This window comes from Staurois parvus, unplaced genomic scaffold (assembly GCF_062004578.1).
Source record: "Staurois parvus isolate SC_StPar_1 unplaced genomic scaffold, SC_StPar_1.0 ptg000608l, whole genome shotgun sequence".
NCBI lineage: Eukaryota > Metazoa > Chordata > Amphibia > Anura > Ranidae > Staurois > Staurois parvus.
The window spans coordinates 489,739-507,338 of record NW_028318404.1 but is presented as its reverse complement, the minus strand read 5'-3'; the positions used below and the strand labels follow the sequence as shown (position 1 = coordinate 507,338).

At 41.6% G+C, this 17,600-nt stretch overlaps 1 protein-coding gene across 1 annotated transcript in view; it reads left to right on the top strand.

The window, feature by feature from the left end:
* The first annotated feature begins 607 nt into the window (after positions 1-607).
* PIP5KL1 (phosphatidylinositol-4-phosphate 5-kinase like 1) overlaps positions 608-17,600 on the top strand; it is a 42,326-nt gene continuing 25,333 nt past the window's right edge. The window contains exons 1-4 of the mRNA XM_089692926.1: positions 608-1,155; positions 10,486-10,659; positions 14,020-14,070; positions 16,130-16,284. Of these exons, the coding sequence (XP_089549052.1) occupies positions 1,105-1,155; positions 10,486-10,659; positions 14,020-14,070; positions 16,130-16,284 (431 nt within the window). The 5' untranslated portion in view covers positions 608-1,104. The remainder of the gene's footprint in view (positions 1,156-10,485; positions 10,660-14,019; positions 14,071-16,129; positions 16,285-17,600) is intronic.

Here is a 17,600-nt window from a genome sequence, read left to right as displayed (position 1 = left end):
CCAGGGGCATTTCATGGGGCCCCCTACTGACCCCGGGCCCTCGGGCAGTGCCCGAGTGCTCGAATGGACAGTCCGCCCCTGGTACCACAGTATCATGCAGTTTGGTTTGGTGCGATTTGCAAAAGTTATGGTTGCATTACTTTTGCATTACTTTTTGTGCATTTTTCAACCTATTCACATACATGGGCTGTCACAATCGGAAGGCGTGGGAACACACAGGTACACGCGTGTTCCAGAGTGAACTGGCCCTAACTCCAGACAGTTTTATTCTTTTTAGTTGTAGACAAAGCAAAGAAAGCTTAGATCTTCCCCCAGGTTTTTTCTATGGCCCCCATAGAGAAGACCGCTGTCAGGAGCACATGAGACACAGAACACTGAATGTCATAAGTTATTTCTGATCTGAAGGGCTGAACGCTAATTTCCCTTTGCTACGCTCCATGAGGCTTATGATTTACAATACAACTCCTCTTTCAGGAAAAAAAAAGAGCCTACTTCTGTCTTTTCATGTCAGCTGGCTCCTGCTAATCAATGTGTGCTGACATTTCCACCCTCACTTCAAATTGTCAGCGGGCTAGTGTGCGTGCGCGTGTGTCATCCCCTGTACTGCAGTGATTTTAATGGAACAGTCTATTCTACAGCCCAGGGTGGGGAGTCTGTCAGAGATGAATGCAGAGCTACAGGAGCAGGTGCTTCAGTGAGTGTGCAGCACCCTGAGGCCATTTCATACAGGGATTATTTTTTATGATTGTAGAGAAGGGGGCAGCACACAGGCCCTTAGCTCGGTGTCCCCTGTCACCGGTGTGTGGACGAGGCCTGGCAGTTAAACTGTCCAGTTAGTGTATCAGAATGTGCAGAGCAGGAGAGAAGGGAGGATCAGGGGACAGAGAGAAGGACCGGGAGTAGAAGGGAGATCATCTAGTTTGAATGCTGTTTGTGGCAATCAAAAGGTATACATGTGAACAGGGGAATTCTATCTGAAGCTTGCAAGGAGGTGTAGAAAGGCGCATGAGATTGTGACACTTGGAAGAAGTAGTCATTGAAACTCTCCATGACCAAGCACAACATGAGGGCACGTGGGTGCTGAGCATTGGGACAATTCTAAGAATGGAAGAGGAAGGAAGACGTGACTCAGTCCAGAGTGTGGTCACCCAGAAGGTAAGAAACCCCCTTACCCGGTCCCGTGTCCATCCTCATTTCTCCATGGGACAAAAGTGGCAGCGATACTAATCTATGAACACAGTTCATTTGGTCATTTGCAATATTCTTGCTTTACACATGTGCATTTTTTATTTTAGAAATCGCATCAGGTAATAGTACAATGAACATAAGATATAATAGTGGACTTAAAGAACCACCATACAGGTGGCGGTTGAGATAGTAGTCAATCAACACACATGTATACTGTAGATAGGTGAGTAGAAACAAACTCTCCATTTGTCTCAGGTCATCCTGTATAATGTGAAAGTGAGAACAGGTGACCGTGGTGTCAATCCAAGAGCGTTGAAATAATGCCTGGCATCCCAGTTTTTACCTTTGAGGTCAAATGGGGAACCATGGTAGGGACCACAGTCTAGAAATGGGGGCAGTAGGGATGTATACTAAGTAGATTTATTGGGAAGTAGCCTATGTGGAAGTACGGCCATATGGCAGGATCAATAAACAAGGGAGGGAAGAAAATTGTGAGAGTTAGAATAGGGCTAAGCCAGGCAGGAATTTGTGTTTTGTGTGGGATAGGAAACTAGCATAAAGGAATGCCATTGCTGTTGTCTTTCAGAAAATGTCAGCTGTCTTGCTGTAATGCTGATCAACTGGCTTCAGTTCTCTGGGCCAGTCACTCAGAGGAACAGCTTGTTTTGAGATAGTCAAGGTAAGCCAGATAGCCAGGGAACTAGTCTTTTCAGGAGGTCCGCAATGTATTTCTGTCAGTGCAATGTAACTGTATTAGGATTAACTTGGAAGGCACATTTAACACCATAAATGTGGAATAGACTCCCTCAAGAGTTGGTTCTGGCCAGCTCAGTGGATTGCTTTAAAAAAGGCCTGGATTCTTTCTTAGATACACAGAATATAACTGGATACTAACATTTATAGGTAAAGTTGATCCAGGGAATATCCGATTACATCTCAGGGGATCAGGAAGGAATTTTTTTCCCTGCAGGGGCAAATTGGATCATGCTTTGCTGGGTTTTTTTGCCTTCCTCTGGATCTACTGTGCACATAGGATTATAACTTTTTTTTTTTTTTATGGTTGAACTGGATGGACTTTTGTCTTTTTTCAGCCAGACTAACTATATATGTAACTTCGAAGCTAAAAGAAATGTTGATGCCTGAACCAAGGTAAGGCATTTCATGGGCCTCCCAATCATGTGATCAATGTGATTGGCTGTCAGAATGATCATTTGATTGGCAGCCCGTCACACTGGCTTCCATTGTCCTTTTGTGACCTGGAGCTGTCAGTGGCAGCATAGTCATGGTGATCAAACACAATACAGCAATGCATATATGTGGCAACACAGAATAAGAACCACATCCAAGCTGCCGTGTGTAATGTGTGTGTGTGTGTGTGATATATATACCGGTATATATAATGTGTGTGTGTATGTGTGTGTATATATATATATATATATATATATATATATATGTGTGTGTGTGTGTATACAGCAGTCCACAAAGGGTTAGGAAACAAAAAGATGAGAACAATTAAAGCTGAGCTCAAGACAAGCAAGGCGTTTTACCCGAAAAAGAATTGCTATTTCTGTCCATCATCCAGTTCTGAGATCTACAAGGTCCATCACACAGTACAGCCCTGTCTGGCAGGGCAGCAGATGACCTGATTTTAATCTACTATAGTTAGGTAACGCTTACAGGCTTTGTCCTGCTGCCAGCCCTTGAATGGGCAGTGAAAGAAGAAGTAGAAGAGTGAGGAGTTCATCTCTCTCACTCTGCTTTCTCTTGCTATCAGCATGTTCCTTGTTAGCATAGGCGCACTTAATCACAGAAAACCGCTTGGCTCTATGCTCTCTTTCCTATTCCAATCTAATTGGCTCCTTGTGCTACTTCTCCCTCCTTCAGTGTGAGCTTTGCTGTACAAGAACTGGTAGAGGTTGATAAGTCAAATTCAGGTACTTACACTGCTTATACAGTTGTGACCAAAATTATTCAACCCCCAATGCTGTAAAGGGGTTTAGGGACTATAGTGTACATTTGGAATTGTATTCAGAATCAAATCCTACAAGGACGTTGTAACTACCCAAATGCAACTAAAATGACATCAATTGTTTATGTAATACAGTAGTAAATGGTTCTTATGTGGTTTCTTCATTGCCACAATTATTCAACCCCTTAAAGACTACCACTCTGAAGAACAGAGGTTCATACAGGTGCTTTCCATCAGGTATTGAAAACACCTGTGGATGTCACCGAGCAGCAATCAAGCATAATAAGCACCAATTAGGCAGCTTTAAAATGACTGTGATACTCAGCTCCTTCTAGACATTTACTGGTGTGGTTACAAACATGGTGAAGGCAAGAGAATGGTCCAGGAAGACAAGAGAAGAGGTGATTTCTCTTCACAGGAAGGGCAATGGCTATAAGAAGATTGCAAAGATGTTAAACATACCAAGAGACACCTTAGGAAGCATCATTCGCAAATTCAAGGCAAAGGGCACTGTTGAAACGCTACCTGGTCGTGGCAGAAAGAAGATGCTGACTTCGACTGCTGTGCGCTACCTGAAGCGTAGAGTGGAGAGAAGTCCCCGTGTGACTGCTGAGGAACTGAGAAAAGATTTGTCAGATGTGGGTACAGAAGTTTCAGCCCAGACAATAAGACGCACACTGCGTAATGAAGGCCTCCGTGCCAGAACTCCCAGGCGTACCCCCTTGCTGTCTCCAAAGAATAAGAAGAGTCGACTGCAGTATGCCAAAAGCCATGTGGACAAACCACAAAAGTTGTGGGATAGTGTTCTGTGGACTGATGAAACAAAATTAGAACTGTTTGGGCCCATGGATCAACGCTATGTTTGGAGGAGGAAGAACAAGGCCTATGATGAAAAGAACACCTTGCCTACTGTGAAGCATGGTGGAGGGTCAATCATGCTTTGGGGCTGTTTTGCTTCTGCAGGTACAGGGAAGCTTCAGCGTGTGCAAGGTACCATGAATTCTCTTCAGTACCAGGAGATATTGGATGGAAACGTGATGCAGTCCGTCACACACCTGAGGCTTGGGAGACGTTGGACCTTTCAACAGGACAATGATCCCAAGCATACCTCCAAGTCCACTAGAGCATGGTTGCAGAGGAAAGGCTGGAACATTTTGGAGTGGCCATCGCAGTCACCAGACTTAAATCCGATTGAGAACCTCTGGTGGGACTTAAAGAAAGCAGTTGCAGTGCGCAAGCCTAAGAATGTGACTGAACTGGAGGCCTTTGCCCATGAAGAATGGGCGAAGATACCCGTAGATCGCTGCAAGACACTTGTGTCAAGCTATGCTTCACGTTTAAAAGCTGTTATAACTGTAAAAGGATGCTGTACTAAGTACTAAGATTGAATGTCACTTGGGGGTTGAATAAAACTGATAATGCTGTGAGCACAGAAAAGACATTTGTGGTTATTTCATTATAACTGTTATGTTATATTTGTCTGACCTACAAGTGCCTCTTTAATGTAAATGTAAGCAAGATGACTGAATGATCAAAAGCAATGTCAAACTGGCCAAAACACTCAATTTCAGTGGGGGTTGAATAATTTTGGTCACAACTGTAGTTAAAGATACACATTTTCATACATACAGAGATACATTAATGTGTGTCCTTTTATATGCCTGGAGTTGAAGCTTGAAGGCCCTTTTATTTGCCTGCACATTGCTTTATTCCTCTTACAGGTGCTCAGTATGTAAATGTAGACTTCAGGCTCCAAAGTTGGAGCTCAAGCACACTGAGGAAGGGGAGTAAAGGTACAAGCACCTCTTGGAGACTTTAATTTACATTGTTTTCCTTTTCTGTTGTGTAAGCCCACTACACAATTACTTGGAGGTCATTTATTGATCAGGTACAGAGGTAAAGCTGGCCATACACAATATGGTGGCCACGCCTTAGTTTTTTTTATCTAATCGATGTGCACAAACAATGGAATAGATATAGTAACTTCTCTTCTGATCAATCTAGACTCAAGTTTGATATAATCCAATCAAACTAAGTCGATAAGCCACAGCGGAATATTATCCATCAATTGCATAGTCAATAGCACTGAATTGCTTTGTTCATAAATGTGATCATTTATTTTAATTTATTTATTACAGATACTTATAGCGCCATCAATTTACGCAGCGCTCTACATATATATTGTACATTCACATCAGTCCCTAACCCTCAAGGGGCATACAATCTACGGTCCCTAACTCACATTCATTCATACATACACATACTAGGGCCAATTTAGACAGGATCCAATTAACCTACCAGCATTTCTTTGGAGTGTGGGAGGAAACCGGAGTAACCGGAGGAAACCCACGCAGGCACAGGGAGAACATGCAAACTCCAGGCAGGAGATGCCGTGGCTGCGATTCCAACCAACGACCCTATTACTGCCAGACGGAAGTGCTAACCATTTAGCCACTGTGCTGCCCATGTTTATGTTTATGAGATTACAGGGTGGAAACAGAAATGCAATCAATAGCCTCTGACTGTAAGTTATGTTTGTATCTTAACTATTGATTGGAATCTACTTTGCCAAGTGTGTAATATCAACTGAATGGATTGTAGATCATAGATCGATTATTCCTGTTGGAGGAAAGGAAGTCGAACATTTATGGAAGCATGTATGGCCACCATTGGAGAACAGCTAAACATGCCTTCATGATTTCATGATGTCTTCTTGGCCTCTTTTTTCCCCCATAAAATAGTCACATGAATGCTTCTATTTAGGGGGAATGGAGAAGAAACACTTCAGCAGCTAGGAACACCAATAACAATCTGGCAAGGTTTTAGTATTGGCCTGATTGCTATCCCCAAAATGCCCTGCCCATAGAAATTGGATTGTTGCCCTAACTGTCCAAAAAAGAGACTGGGGCTGATTTACTAAAACTGGAGAGTGCAAAAACTGGTGTAGCTGTGCATTATAGCCAATCAGCTTCTAACTTCAGCTTCAGTTAAGCTATGACAATAAAACTTGGAAGCTGATTGGTTCCTGTGCAAAGGTGCACCAGATTTTGCACTCTTCAGTTTTAGTAAATCAACCCCACTATCTTCTAATGTCTATGAGCCAAGTGCAGCATCTTCTCGGGGCTTTGCTAACAGAGCAGCATGCAAAGGGCAGCATAGTAATGATTCAGCTAGTCTTTCTATAGTCATGTGATTTAATGGTGTGTTGGGTTCAAGTAATGGAAACTACAACCAGTACTGAGAGAAATGTATGCCGCTGACCTCCCTTTGGAAAAATTACGGTTGTCTGGCTCAGTGAGTCATTGAATTCACATCTTGGATACTTGTTCTGGGTAAATAACTCAAAATGTTCTAATTCCAGAGAAATCCAGGCATTTAGAATTTTTAGAAGGCTAGCTATATCAGCTTTCATAGTTCTCTCAGTAAAGATTTCCTTTGAAGTGGCTGTAAAAGTTATTTTGTTTTTGTTTTTTTTCTTAAAACAATAAACATATTATACTTGTAAGCTCTGTGTAATGGTATTGCACAGGGCAGTCTGGTCCCTTACCTTCTGTTCTGAAGTCCCCCGCTGGCACTGTCCCCTCCTCGTATTCTCCAAGTGCCCGCATAGCAACTGGCTGCTATGGGGACACTTGTGCGGGCAAGCTACCGAGCCAGGCTGTGTGCATCCATAGACAAACATAGCGTGGCTCAGCCACACTCACTCCTCACAGGATTTGACTGAAAGCAGCAGGAATCAATGGCTCACACACAGGTGAGGAGGAGCAGAGAGTGCCGGCTGGGGACCACAGAAGAAGAGGTGGAGGACCTCTCTGTGCAATACCATTGCACAGAGCAGGTACGTATACCCTCTTTTCTTTAAAAAAAAAAAAACCTTTACAACCACTTTAATGCAGAGAATGCATTAAGGTAGAAAAATGTTTGCCTTTAAAACCACTGTAATTACAAAAGATAAAGATCTATGGTTTTGGAGACCTGTAGCAACCAATCCAAAACCAGCTTTCATTTCTCTGCCAACTCTAATCGTCTGAATATGTACTGATTGCTCCGGGTACCTATCAAATATTACTTATTAAAGTATCTGTAAACTTTTTTTTTTTTATTTAGTTGTGGGTAAAGTACAGCAGGATGGGACTAAAGGCAACAGGAAATCCTAAATTTTGAGTTTTCACTAGAACAGAATTGGAGGGGTAATTTTCTGATAGGGACACTTGTTCTGCTGACAGCTATCTAAGAGAGGGTTCCTTTTACTGTAGAGATTTCCTGTCACTTTCTGTTTGAGTTTTGGACAAAATAGAAGGGCAAATCTTCCAGGTGGGAAAAAGCAAGAATAAAAAAAAAGATCTGACAGGGGCCTTAATGATTTCCTGATCTCAGCTTAAACAGGGTATAGATAGATCGAATCTCAGCCGGTTCAGCAGGGACCAGCCGAGGTTTGATCTACAGTAGTTATCAATCAGGCTGGTTATACAGAAGTCAATCCATTGATTTCAGCAGGACCAGTCTGTCAGATTTTTTTCAATTCAATCACTGACAGCGGCTTTAGCATTGTGTTTTGTTGACAGGGAAGGCTCCCCACCAGCAGAATACAATAGCACCGCGGGAGGGATTTCCCTATCAACACTAACTGTGTTGATGGGGGGAATCAAGCCGTTTTCTTTCCTGCAAACCATGTTTACAGGCTTGACGAAAGATGTCTCTAGCTCAACCGGGTGGGTGCTGGCTTTCTCTACTGGCTACTTTCTACAGAACTGTAAGGGCCAGTTCACACTACGTGCGTTTCAGTTGCTTTTTTCTGTATCCAAAACACACAGAAAATAGGTTATATGGTTGTCAATGTCATAGTTCACATCAGTGCTTGCAGTTCCAGTGCATTCTGGATGGAGAAAAAAAGTAGAACAGGCTGCATTTCTCCTGCACATAACGCATGAAAAAAGCACTGGAATGCGTCAAAAACACACAAAAACGCGCCGTAATGCACCAAAAACGTGTAAAAAATGCCCATGTGGAAACGCATCTGGACTGTGTTTCTATGGTGTGAACCGGTCCTAAGACTTTGAACATGTTTTGTTTCTGTGCACCTGGAAAGTATTTAGCTGTTTTTAAACTGAAAGTTCAATTGGACTTTAAATAAGTCCATCTATCTCTCTCTTGACTTTCTATTTCTCTCCCCCATTGCCTCTTATTTTCCTCTTGACCCTCTTCTCTCTGTTTTCTCTATCCTATCTCTCCACTCCTTTTTTTTTTCTCTCTCCTCTTACCTCTCTCCTCTTTGTCCTCTTACCTCCTCTGTCTTTTCTGTCTCTCTTTTCTTGCTTTCTCCCTTCTCTCTCTCTTGTCTGCCCCTCCCCCATTCTCCCCTATTCTCTCTCCCCACTCTGCCTTTTCATGCTGTCCCTTCTCTCTCTTCTCTCTCTCTTCTGATGCTCTGTCCCTTCTCTCTCTCTCCCCCTTTTCAGTCCTCTTCTCTCCCCCTCTCCATGTTTTCTCTTCTCATGCGTGTTCTATTCTTTCTCCTTATCACCCCTCTTCTTTCTCTCTTTCTCGACTCTTTCTCTCTTGCTCTCCCCCTTCTCTCTGTCTCCCTTTCACTCCTCTTTTCAATCTCTCCATCCACTGTATCTTCTCATTATATCTCCCTTCTCTCTGTCATCTATCTCTGCTCTCTCCTTTTCTCACTTTCTCTTCTCATGCTCTTTCTCTCCTCTCCCTTCTCTATCCCCCTCTCCCATCTTCTCACTCTCTCTCCTCTCTCTCTCTCTCTCTCTGCTCTCTTTTCCTATGCGCTCTCACCTCTCTCTCAACTCTATCTTCTCTATCTTATGTCTCTGTCTCTCCTCTCTCTGCTCTGTCTTCTAATGCTCACTCTCTCTTCTCTCTCTCTCTTTCCCCCTTCCCCACCCCCCTTTTCTCTCTCTGCTCTCTTTTCCTATGCTCTCTCTCCTCTTTCTCCACTCTCTCCTTTCTCTCCCTCTCACTCCTCTTCTTTCTCTTTGTTCTATCTTCCTATGATCTCTCTCCACTCTATTCTCTCTCCTATTCTTTCTCTCTGTTTCCTTTTCTTATTTTCTCTCATCTTCCTCCGCTCTCGCTTTTTTCTCTCCCTCCCTCTCCTCTTTTCGCTCTCTCTCTCAGCTCTCTTTTCCTATGCTGTCTCTCGTCTCTTCTCTCTCTCTCTGCTCTCTCTCTGCTCTCTCTCTGCTCACTTTCTCTCTTCTGTTCTCTCTCCCTTCCTCTCCTCTTCTCTCTTTGCTCTCTTCTCTCTCCATCCCTACCTCTCCTCTTTCTCTGTTCTCTTTTCCTATGCTGTCTCTCCTCTCTTTACTCTTTTCTGTCTCTCTCTGCTCTATCTTCTTAGGCTCTCTCTCTTTCTCTCCTCTCTTTCCTATGCTGTCTCTCCGCTCTCTATACTTTCTTCTCTCTCCCTCCCCTCTTCTTTCTCTCTCTCTGTTCTCTTTTTCTATGCTCTCTCTCCACTCTGTTCTCTTTTCTTCTGCTCTTTCTCCCTTCTCTCTTCTCTCTCCGCTCTCTCTCTCCTCTCTCTCTCTCTCTCTCTCTCTCTCCTCTTTTCTCTCTCTCTCTCTGTCTCTCTCGCTCTCTGTCCCTTCACCCTCTTCTCTTCTCTCTTGCTTCTTTTTCCTTGTTCTCTACACTTTATTATCAGTTGTGTAGTTGCTGTGTTGACCAGCCTGGTTCTTTGTCCTCAATGTTGTCGCTGTTCTGATGCTTTGCTGTGCTCTGGGTACATCAGATGTGATTGTTGTGTGTAAAGGGCTGATGACCCACCACTCACATGCTCAGCATCACACCCACTTACAAATGTTCTGACCGTGCAGGACTGTGCCCGGACCCATTGTATCTGCCTCCCTGGTTCATTCATTGTCTTCCTTTTATGGAGAACTCTGCGGTAGTAGCAATATTCAGCTCCGCTCCTAATCATTATCCATCTGTCTCCTGTGTGCCTCTGATATCATCTGTCCCTTTTTTATTTTTTTAATCTAGCTTTCCTGCTAGAACAACACAGACAGTTTTAATCATGTTCATTCTGAATTGCTGTGCGTTAATCTACATTTTTAATCTGTAATTCACTACCTTCCCCTTGTCTGTAGCAGGCCCTTTCCCTGAAGATTTTGAATAAGGAGATTTTATATAAACCCTTTGTATAATTTCCTGTTCAGCACTGGATTGTAAGTGCTAATGGGCAAGGCCTTTGTACGTTTATGTCCAGTGATATCTGTATGTTTTCCAGTGTCTATTGTATTTCATGCTGTAAAGATCTGCAGAGCAAATGAGAGCTATAAATAATAATAATAAACTGTGTCTTTTAGGGGGAATCCCGCGGCAGTTCCAGGAGGCGGCGGCTCTTTTGGAAACTTAGGCAGCGGTGGAAACTCCTCGGACTTTTTGAAATTGACAAAGAGCATGAGTTCTATGCTTTGACCTGTGACCTTAAAGAAGGGCTCAGAGATGCCATTCAGGATGTCACCCAGAGTGATATACAGGTAAGACGAGTGTGTTTGTCACTGTGGAGTCCACTTATAAAGATAGGCCAATCCTAACCTGTCCACCTTGTTTGTTCACTCCCATTAACCAGTAATGCTTGGCTGTGAAATGCAAGTGAAGGAATCCAGCACATTCTTAGCAAATCCTTATCAAACATACTTTCGCCTGGATCATTCTAGTAATTTTCAGTGACAAATGTTTATTGGAAAAAGTAAATAAGGTTTAACCACTTCAATTCTGGACACTTTCACCCCCTTCCTGCCCAGGCCAATTTTCAGCTTTCAATGCTAACACACTTTGAATGACAATTGCGCGGTCATGCAACACTGCACCCATATGAATTTTTTTTGAGACAGATAATTTTGGTGGTATTTATTCACCACTGGGATTTTTATTTTTTTGCTATATAAATGAAAAAGTCCAAACATTTTGAAAACAGTGTTTTTTTTTCTTATAAAATTTTGCAAATAATCTTTCTTCATAAATCTTGGCCAAGATGTATTCAGCTATCTTTTTAGTAAAAAAAAAAAAAAATAACCCAAATTAGTTTATAACCAAAATTTTTCACATTTTCTTTTTTACATTTTTATTTTATTTTTTATATTATTATTTGTTTTTTTTTTAACATACTATCACCATAGCTGTAAAAGCAATCATTTCTCCTTCTCTCTGTCTGCATTCTTGCAGCCATTGAGAAATACTGTGAGAGCTGTGATTGGTCACAGCTTGTCCCATGGTACAATGCTGTTGTGAATAGCCTTGTACCATGTGACCTCTGTGATCATTCACAGATTTCACTAGTAGTAAGCAATGATATCAGAAGTGACATCTTGCTTACTACTATTCATGTGATCACTGATTGGCCAATCAGTGATCGCATGATCGGGACCTCACACAGAGTTCAAGTACAGCGATCAGTGTTCCCAGGGAGCGCACACAGGCAGGGAAGCGGGAGAACGTTTATAAACGACCACCCGTTCCTGCACTGCTCCCGTCCGGCCGTTTATGTACATGGGCCGGACGGGAAGTGGTTAAAGTCATTATAAACCCTCACATATACCCAGTGAAGTGACTAGCCTCAGGTGATATAGAGATGAAATAAATCTTCCTACATGTGCGTTGTACTTGTTTATCTGAAGTCTTCTCTTCATCCAGAATTTATACAGCTTGTCTGAGCTGTCAGAAAGCAGGGGAAGGGGAGCTAAAAATACAGAGCTCAGTGAGAGCTGACTGGAGGGAAGGGACACACAGCCCCCTTCACAGAGCACAGATTGTGTGCTGGTGTTCCCTCCCCTGTCACCTTTTTATCTCTTGGTGTCAGGAAAACTAGTCAGAAGTAACCATGCAGATAGCAGAGGAACATGGCGGTAGACAGAAATGACACTTAGTGCTCTGGATTGAGACAAGTGCACATTAGATAAGAATATGCTTTGTTCATATTTCATGTCTGAGGTTTACAACCACTTTAAATCGATCATTTGAGATTTGGTCTTCTTAAAACGGAACGAAAAAAAACAACAGCATACTAACAGATAAGCTCTTTATTGCAGAAGAAACATGCAATGTCTCCTGCAATCAGATAAACTCACCTGCCTGTTTGCAATTGCAATCCTCTGCAGAATGTACACAGGGCTGCGCATGCGAAAGAAGCCAGGGAGCAGATGCTAACGCCAGCGAGGGACCTTGTGGGCGTTGGATCGCTGAAGCATAGATTCCTGCCTTTTGTTCCACTTTTACAACTAGCACAATTTTCCAACCTAATTGCTTTCATCTTTGATTTGATCCCGAAAGATCAGTGGAAATCAATTGAAATAGTAGTCATTAAAAATTAATAATTACTATATTCAATCCGAATTTTGAAAAGATTATTTATTGAAGGATCAAATTGATCCCTGTGCTGTTGGCATTAGACATTAAGGGGGAGATTTACTAAAATTGTAGCACCCAGAATCTGGTGCAGCTGTGCATGGTAGCCAATTAGCTTCTAACTTAAGCTTGTTCAATTAAGCTTTGACAATCTAAAAGCTGATTGGTTTCTATGCAGAGCTGCACCAGATTATGCACTCTCCAGTTTTAGTAAATCTTCCTCACAAGATAGGGAAAGCTTAGCGTTCGTGTCAGGGGTTAAATCCCAACTCCAGGTGAAAAAATTGTAAAAATTCACTGTCCCCCACAGTACTCTTTTTCATCAGTCTTCTGAATTGAATGATGCCCAGAGTTAGGTAACCCAGAAGACTGAGGACAGACTGTGAGTGTAGGACATTATAGGGAGACGGCAATCACTCAGTAATGGTGCAAAGAGTTCCGGGGAATGAGGAGCACCAAGGGGCAGGAGAGGTAAGTCTATTGTTAAACTTTAAGGGGTTAAGGGGTTAAGGTGCATGTGCAGTCAAAAAAATGTTTCTAGTTTAAAATCGAGAGAGGAAGGGTTAGAACCTCTGTTAGGTGGTGGTTGTAACTGGTTGTAACTGGGCAGAAAGTAATCTGAAATCTGACATTTTAGAGTTGTCATCAGGACCAGACATAAGAATGAGTGGAGAGGATTTACTAAAACTGGAGCACCGAGATTCTGGTGCAGTTGTGCATGGTAGCCAATCAGTTTCTAACTTCAGCTTGTTCAGTTAAGCTTTGACAATAAAACCTGGAAGCTGATTGGTTTCTATACAGAGCTGCACCAGATTTAGCACGCTCCAGTTTTAGTAAATCTCCCCCAATACTCCAGTATTTACACCTGTTCACTGACTAAATGGGCCTTCAATTTGAAGAGATATATTCTCACTTCCTGTTGTGTCTACAGGAAATGAAGGGAAATCTCCCCTATAGGACACAGCATGAAAGAAGCCAATGGGGGTTTTAAGCCTTTCCTTTCTCTTTCCAAATATGTTTTAAAAATTACATAATAAATTAGGCTTACATAATAAATTAGGGTAAGGGTTTATTTTAAGGGTTGTGGTAAGTGTGAGGGTTAGATTAAGTGTTAATATTGAAATGTGTGTGAATCCCTAACAAAGAACTCCCTCTATTTGGTCCTGTTATGTAATCAGTTTTACTCAAGCATATCATTTTATTAAGTAAATAAAAACCTGTTGGCCCTGCCAGAAATACAGTGAGCTGATATCTTCCTGTGCTCTCTGCCCTGTCTTGTTTTTTTACATCTGGTGCTATTACTAGTAATCGTTGCCTCAACCTGTACATATACATATTCCCACGCAGATTGATTGGATTAGTACTTTGCTGTGCACTGGATGGTACATTCCATCAATACAAATGACACAGAATGTAGCTGTTGTAAGTTTGCAGGAACACAATTTGCACAAAGGAGTAAAAGTCTTATTTGAATTTGGTCTTTATTATTATAGCCCCAAGTTACAGATGAAGATTACAGTGCTAAACTAACACAGGGACATGAGGTAAGATTTGTTATAACCACTATCTGGTGCTATCGTAACTGAGCAATTTATTCATTTGTATAAAGAGCAGTAATATACTCTGATCACAGTTAGTTATTACAGTTTTTATTAAGAAAGGTCAGCCAATTCAGATATGTAAGTTTTGGGTAGATAATGGAGAGCTGGGCTTTAAAGTAAACCTGATCTGGCCTAAACATTTTTTGTGTTCAATAAATATTTATTGAGATCAGGGTCATAAAACATTGGAACATTCATATCTGAAGTTTTAAGCAATATTATATAATATCAACATTTTCAACATGGAGGAACCCTTGAAATAACTTTAAGGTCTCAGGCCACCCCTATCAATAATTTTTTCAGTTTATCTACAGTTCACGGTACATTAGTGCAGTGATCAATGTGAAGATTGCTTCTTCCATTGTTGGCCAGTGGGAATTATGCTCTTCATACAGAAAGAAAATTTGAGTCCTTGGTAGCTTATCTGAGAGCCAGAAATGTCTCATTGCTCAAGGAATCCCTAGAGACCTCTAAAGAAACTCTAGGGTTCCTTGGAACCCTGGTTGAGAAATGCAGCAATAGACAATATGTGACCAGAGCCCTGATTTGCCTCCAACAATGGTCATGCTAGCTGAGGGCACCTCCCACCATATTCCTGCAACAGTAACGTAATGGGCTACAAACACCTGAAATATGGAGGAATTCCGCCATTTTGGTTACTCACACACTCCAGACCTAAGGCCCTCTTCTGAGTACACTTTATAGACTTCTTTAAAATAAACAATTGTCCACACCAGTAGCTTTTTCTGATGCTTTACCAAAATGTTGAAATAGAGTCAACAACACCGAACATTGTTAACTTCCTCTCCAATTCTCTTTCCGCAACCTATATCAATTCTTACTGTTAACTAGTAGGTACTGCTCAGCCTTTCCAGGTAAAGTTCTCAATAGACGTTCTAGTAAAAGTTCTCAGCTGGGTCCTCTGCTCTAATAATATTTTGGGGCCAACCATATAGGTGTGTTCTCTACATTCCTTAACCCTCACCAGAAGGAGGTTGGTCATAGTATATATACAGTACTGTGGTGCAATCCCCCTTTACATTCCTGGGGCTTGTCTACAATTGCAGGAGATTAACCCCCTGCCTACAAGTATGCATGCTGGGTAACATTTGAAATAGATACAGTACATGTGATGGGGTAAGTATGACATTCATGAAATCTTAAGGCGTAGTTGTTCCACCATGATATGCTGTAAAAAAAAGAGATCGGAGACCCAATGGAAGATAAAAAAATCCCCAATGTTCTTTTTTGTGCAAAATGACTAAAAGCTAGAAATGTTTATTGTATGTCTAGCTTTTAGTTTAATTGTTCAATAAAGAACATTGTTTGCTTTTTTTCATATTCCATTGAATCCCAGATACCTTTATACTGTTCAATTTAGTGGGATCCATGGTAATTTACGCATTACTGTTGTGTATATAGGTTATCTTTTACTCATTATGAGTTAGTTCTAAGTGGAAAGGCCAGATTAGTGGCCTAAAACATTTTGAAGTTAACAATAGAGCTAAAGTGCAGGAACCTTGTATAGCCTGGAGATAATCATTTTAATCTTTTAGTCATACCCTGTGTTCCTGTGGAGCCTGTTTGAATCATGAGCCGTACTCGAGCTAGCCCACTTTTGACAATAAGCCCAACTCTCTCATTCTACTGTCAAATTCCAGAGCCCGTTGACATTCTGGCATTCGAAGGTTGAAGTGGCTCTATGTTGATTTGGATAGAAGGTGATGCTTCATGTTGAGCTGAGCCTAGGAACTAAGGAATGACACAGGTATCCAACTGAAGGCTAACATAGGTAAATGTAGGTCCTGCATTTCAGCACTACCACCATCTCAAAGTAATTTTAGGCCAGGTCAGATTCACTTTAAAGCCCAACTCCAGTCATAAAAGCTCCTACAGACTGTAACCTTTTCATACTCTGCCCAAGTCTAATAAAAACCTTTGAATAGAGTTGGTGTATAAACTATTTAATATTTGTCTCAAATCTCCAATCCTGCAACAACAGGGTTACATGATGAGAACGTACGCAGGTTCGGTGTTCCAGCATTTCCGCCAGTCTCTCGGGATGTCTGAGGAAGGTTACCAGCGCTCTCTGTCAGCCTGCGGCCTCTACCTGCAGTTCATTAGTAACTCCAAGAGTAAAGCAGACTTCTTTCTGACGTGAGTTTAAAGGATTTCTTAATAGAACCTTTCACTGCTAACATGGCTGTCCTTTAACTGTATAAAAGAATAGATTAGGAATATGCATTTTTTTCAAGCTGAACTGTAGTCAATCTTTATTTGTTATAAAGTGAAAAAAAGTTAACATTTTTTGTCGGCTGTTTATTTTTATCAGTGACCCCATTTAAGAGATTTTTTTCTTACTTCCTGTCCTTGTGACTCCAGGATAAGGTATGGGTAGAACAGATGTGTCTAGATGTGAAAAGGTGGAATAGACTCCCTTGAGAGTTGGTTCTGGCCAGCTCAGTGGATTGCTTTAAAAAAGGCCTGGATTCTTTCTTAGATACACAGAATATACAGTCAGGTCCATAAATATTTGGACATCGACACAATTCTAACATTTTTGGCTCTATACACCACCACAATGGATTTGAAATGAAACAAACAAGATGTGCTTTAACTGCAGACTGTCAGCTTTAATTTGAGGGTATTTACATCCAAATCAGGTGAACGGTGTAGGAATTACAACAGTTTGCATATGTGCCTCCCACTTCTTAAGGGACCAAAAGTAATGGGACAGAATACTAATCATAAATCAAACTTTCACTTTTTAATACTTGGTTGCAAATCCTTTGCAGTCAATTACAGCCTGAAGTCTGGAACGCATAGACATCACCAGACGCTGGGTTTCATCCCTGGTGATGCTCTGCCAGGCCTCTACTGCAACTGTCCTCAGTTCCTGCTTGTTCTTGGAGCATTTTCCCTTCAGTTTTGTCTTCAGCAAGTGAAATGCATGCTCAATCGGATTTAAGTCAGGTGATTGACTTGACCATTGCATAACATTCCACTTCTTTCCCTTAAACTCTTTATTAAAAATTTTTTTAATAAACAATGAAGGTTGATAGAAAAAGTGTTGAAGCCTCTTAAAGTCTTTTTAGATTTTTTGATTTAGCTTTGAATAGAGCAGAAAAAGGTTAAAACTTCTGTTGGGTTATTTTTTTTCTGTCTGTGCACCCTGAGCAAATTGTTCTCCACTTCCTGTCCTAGAGACCCAGGAAATGAGAGGCAATGCTCTAATTGAGAGAAACTTCCATCTTAGCTGTCACTGAAACATTTGCCTACACTGGATGATTTCCCCAAACCTCCGGCTATAGTGAGAGCTCTAAAATTTTGGATTTCCTCGGGCACAATGGTCTGCAGGACAAACAGAGAGGATGAATTCCTCCAGCGAGGATACAACCGTAAATAACACCTCACTGAGGTTCTAACCCTTCCACACTATATCCAAAACAACAACAAAAACATCCTTTACGTAC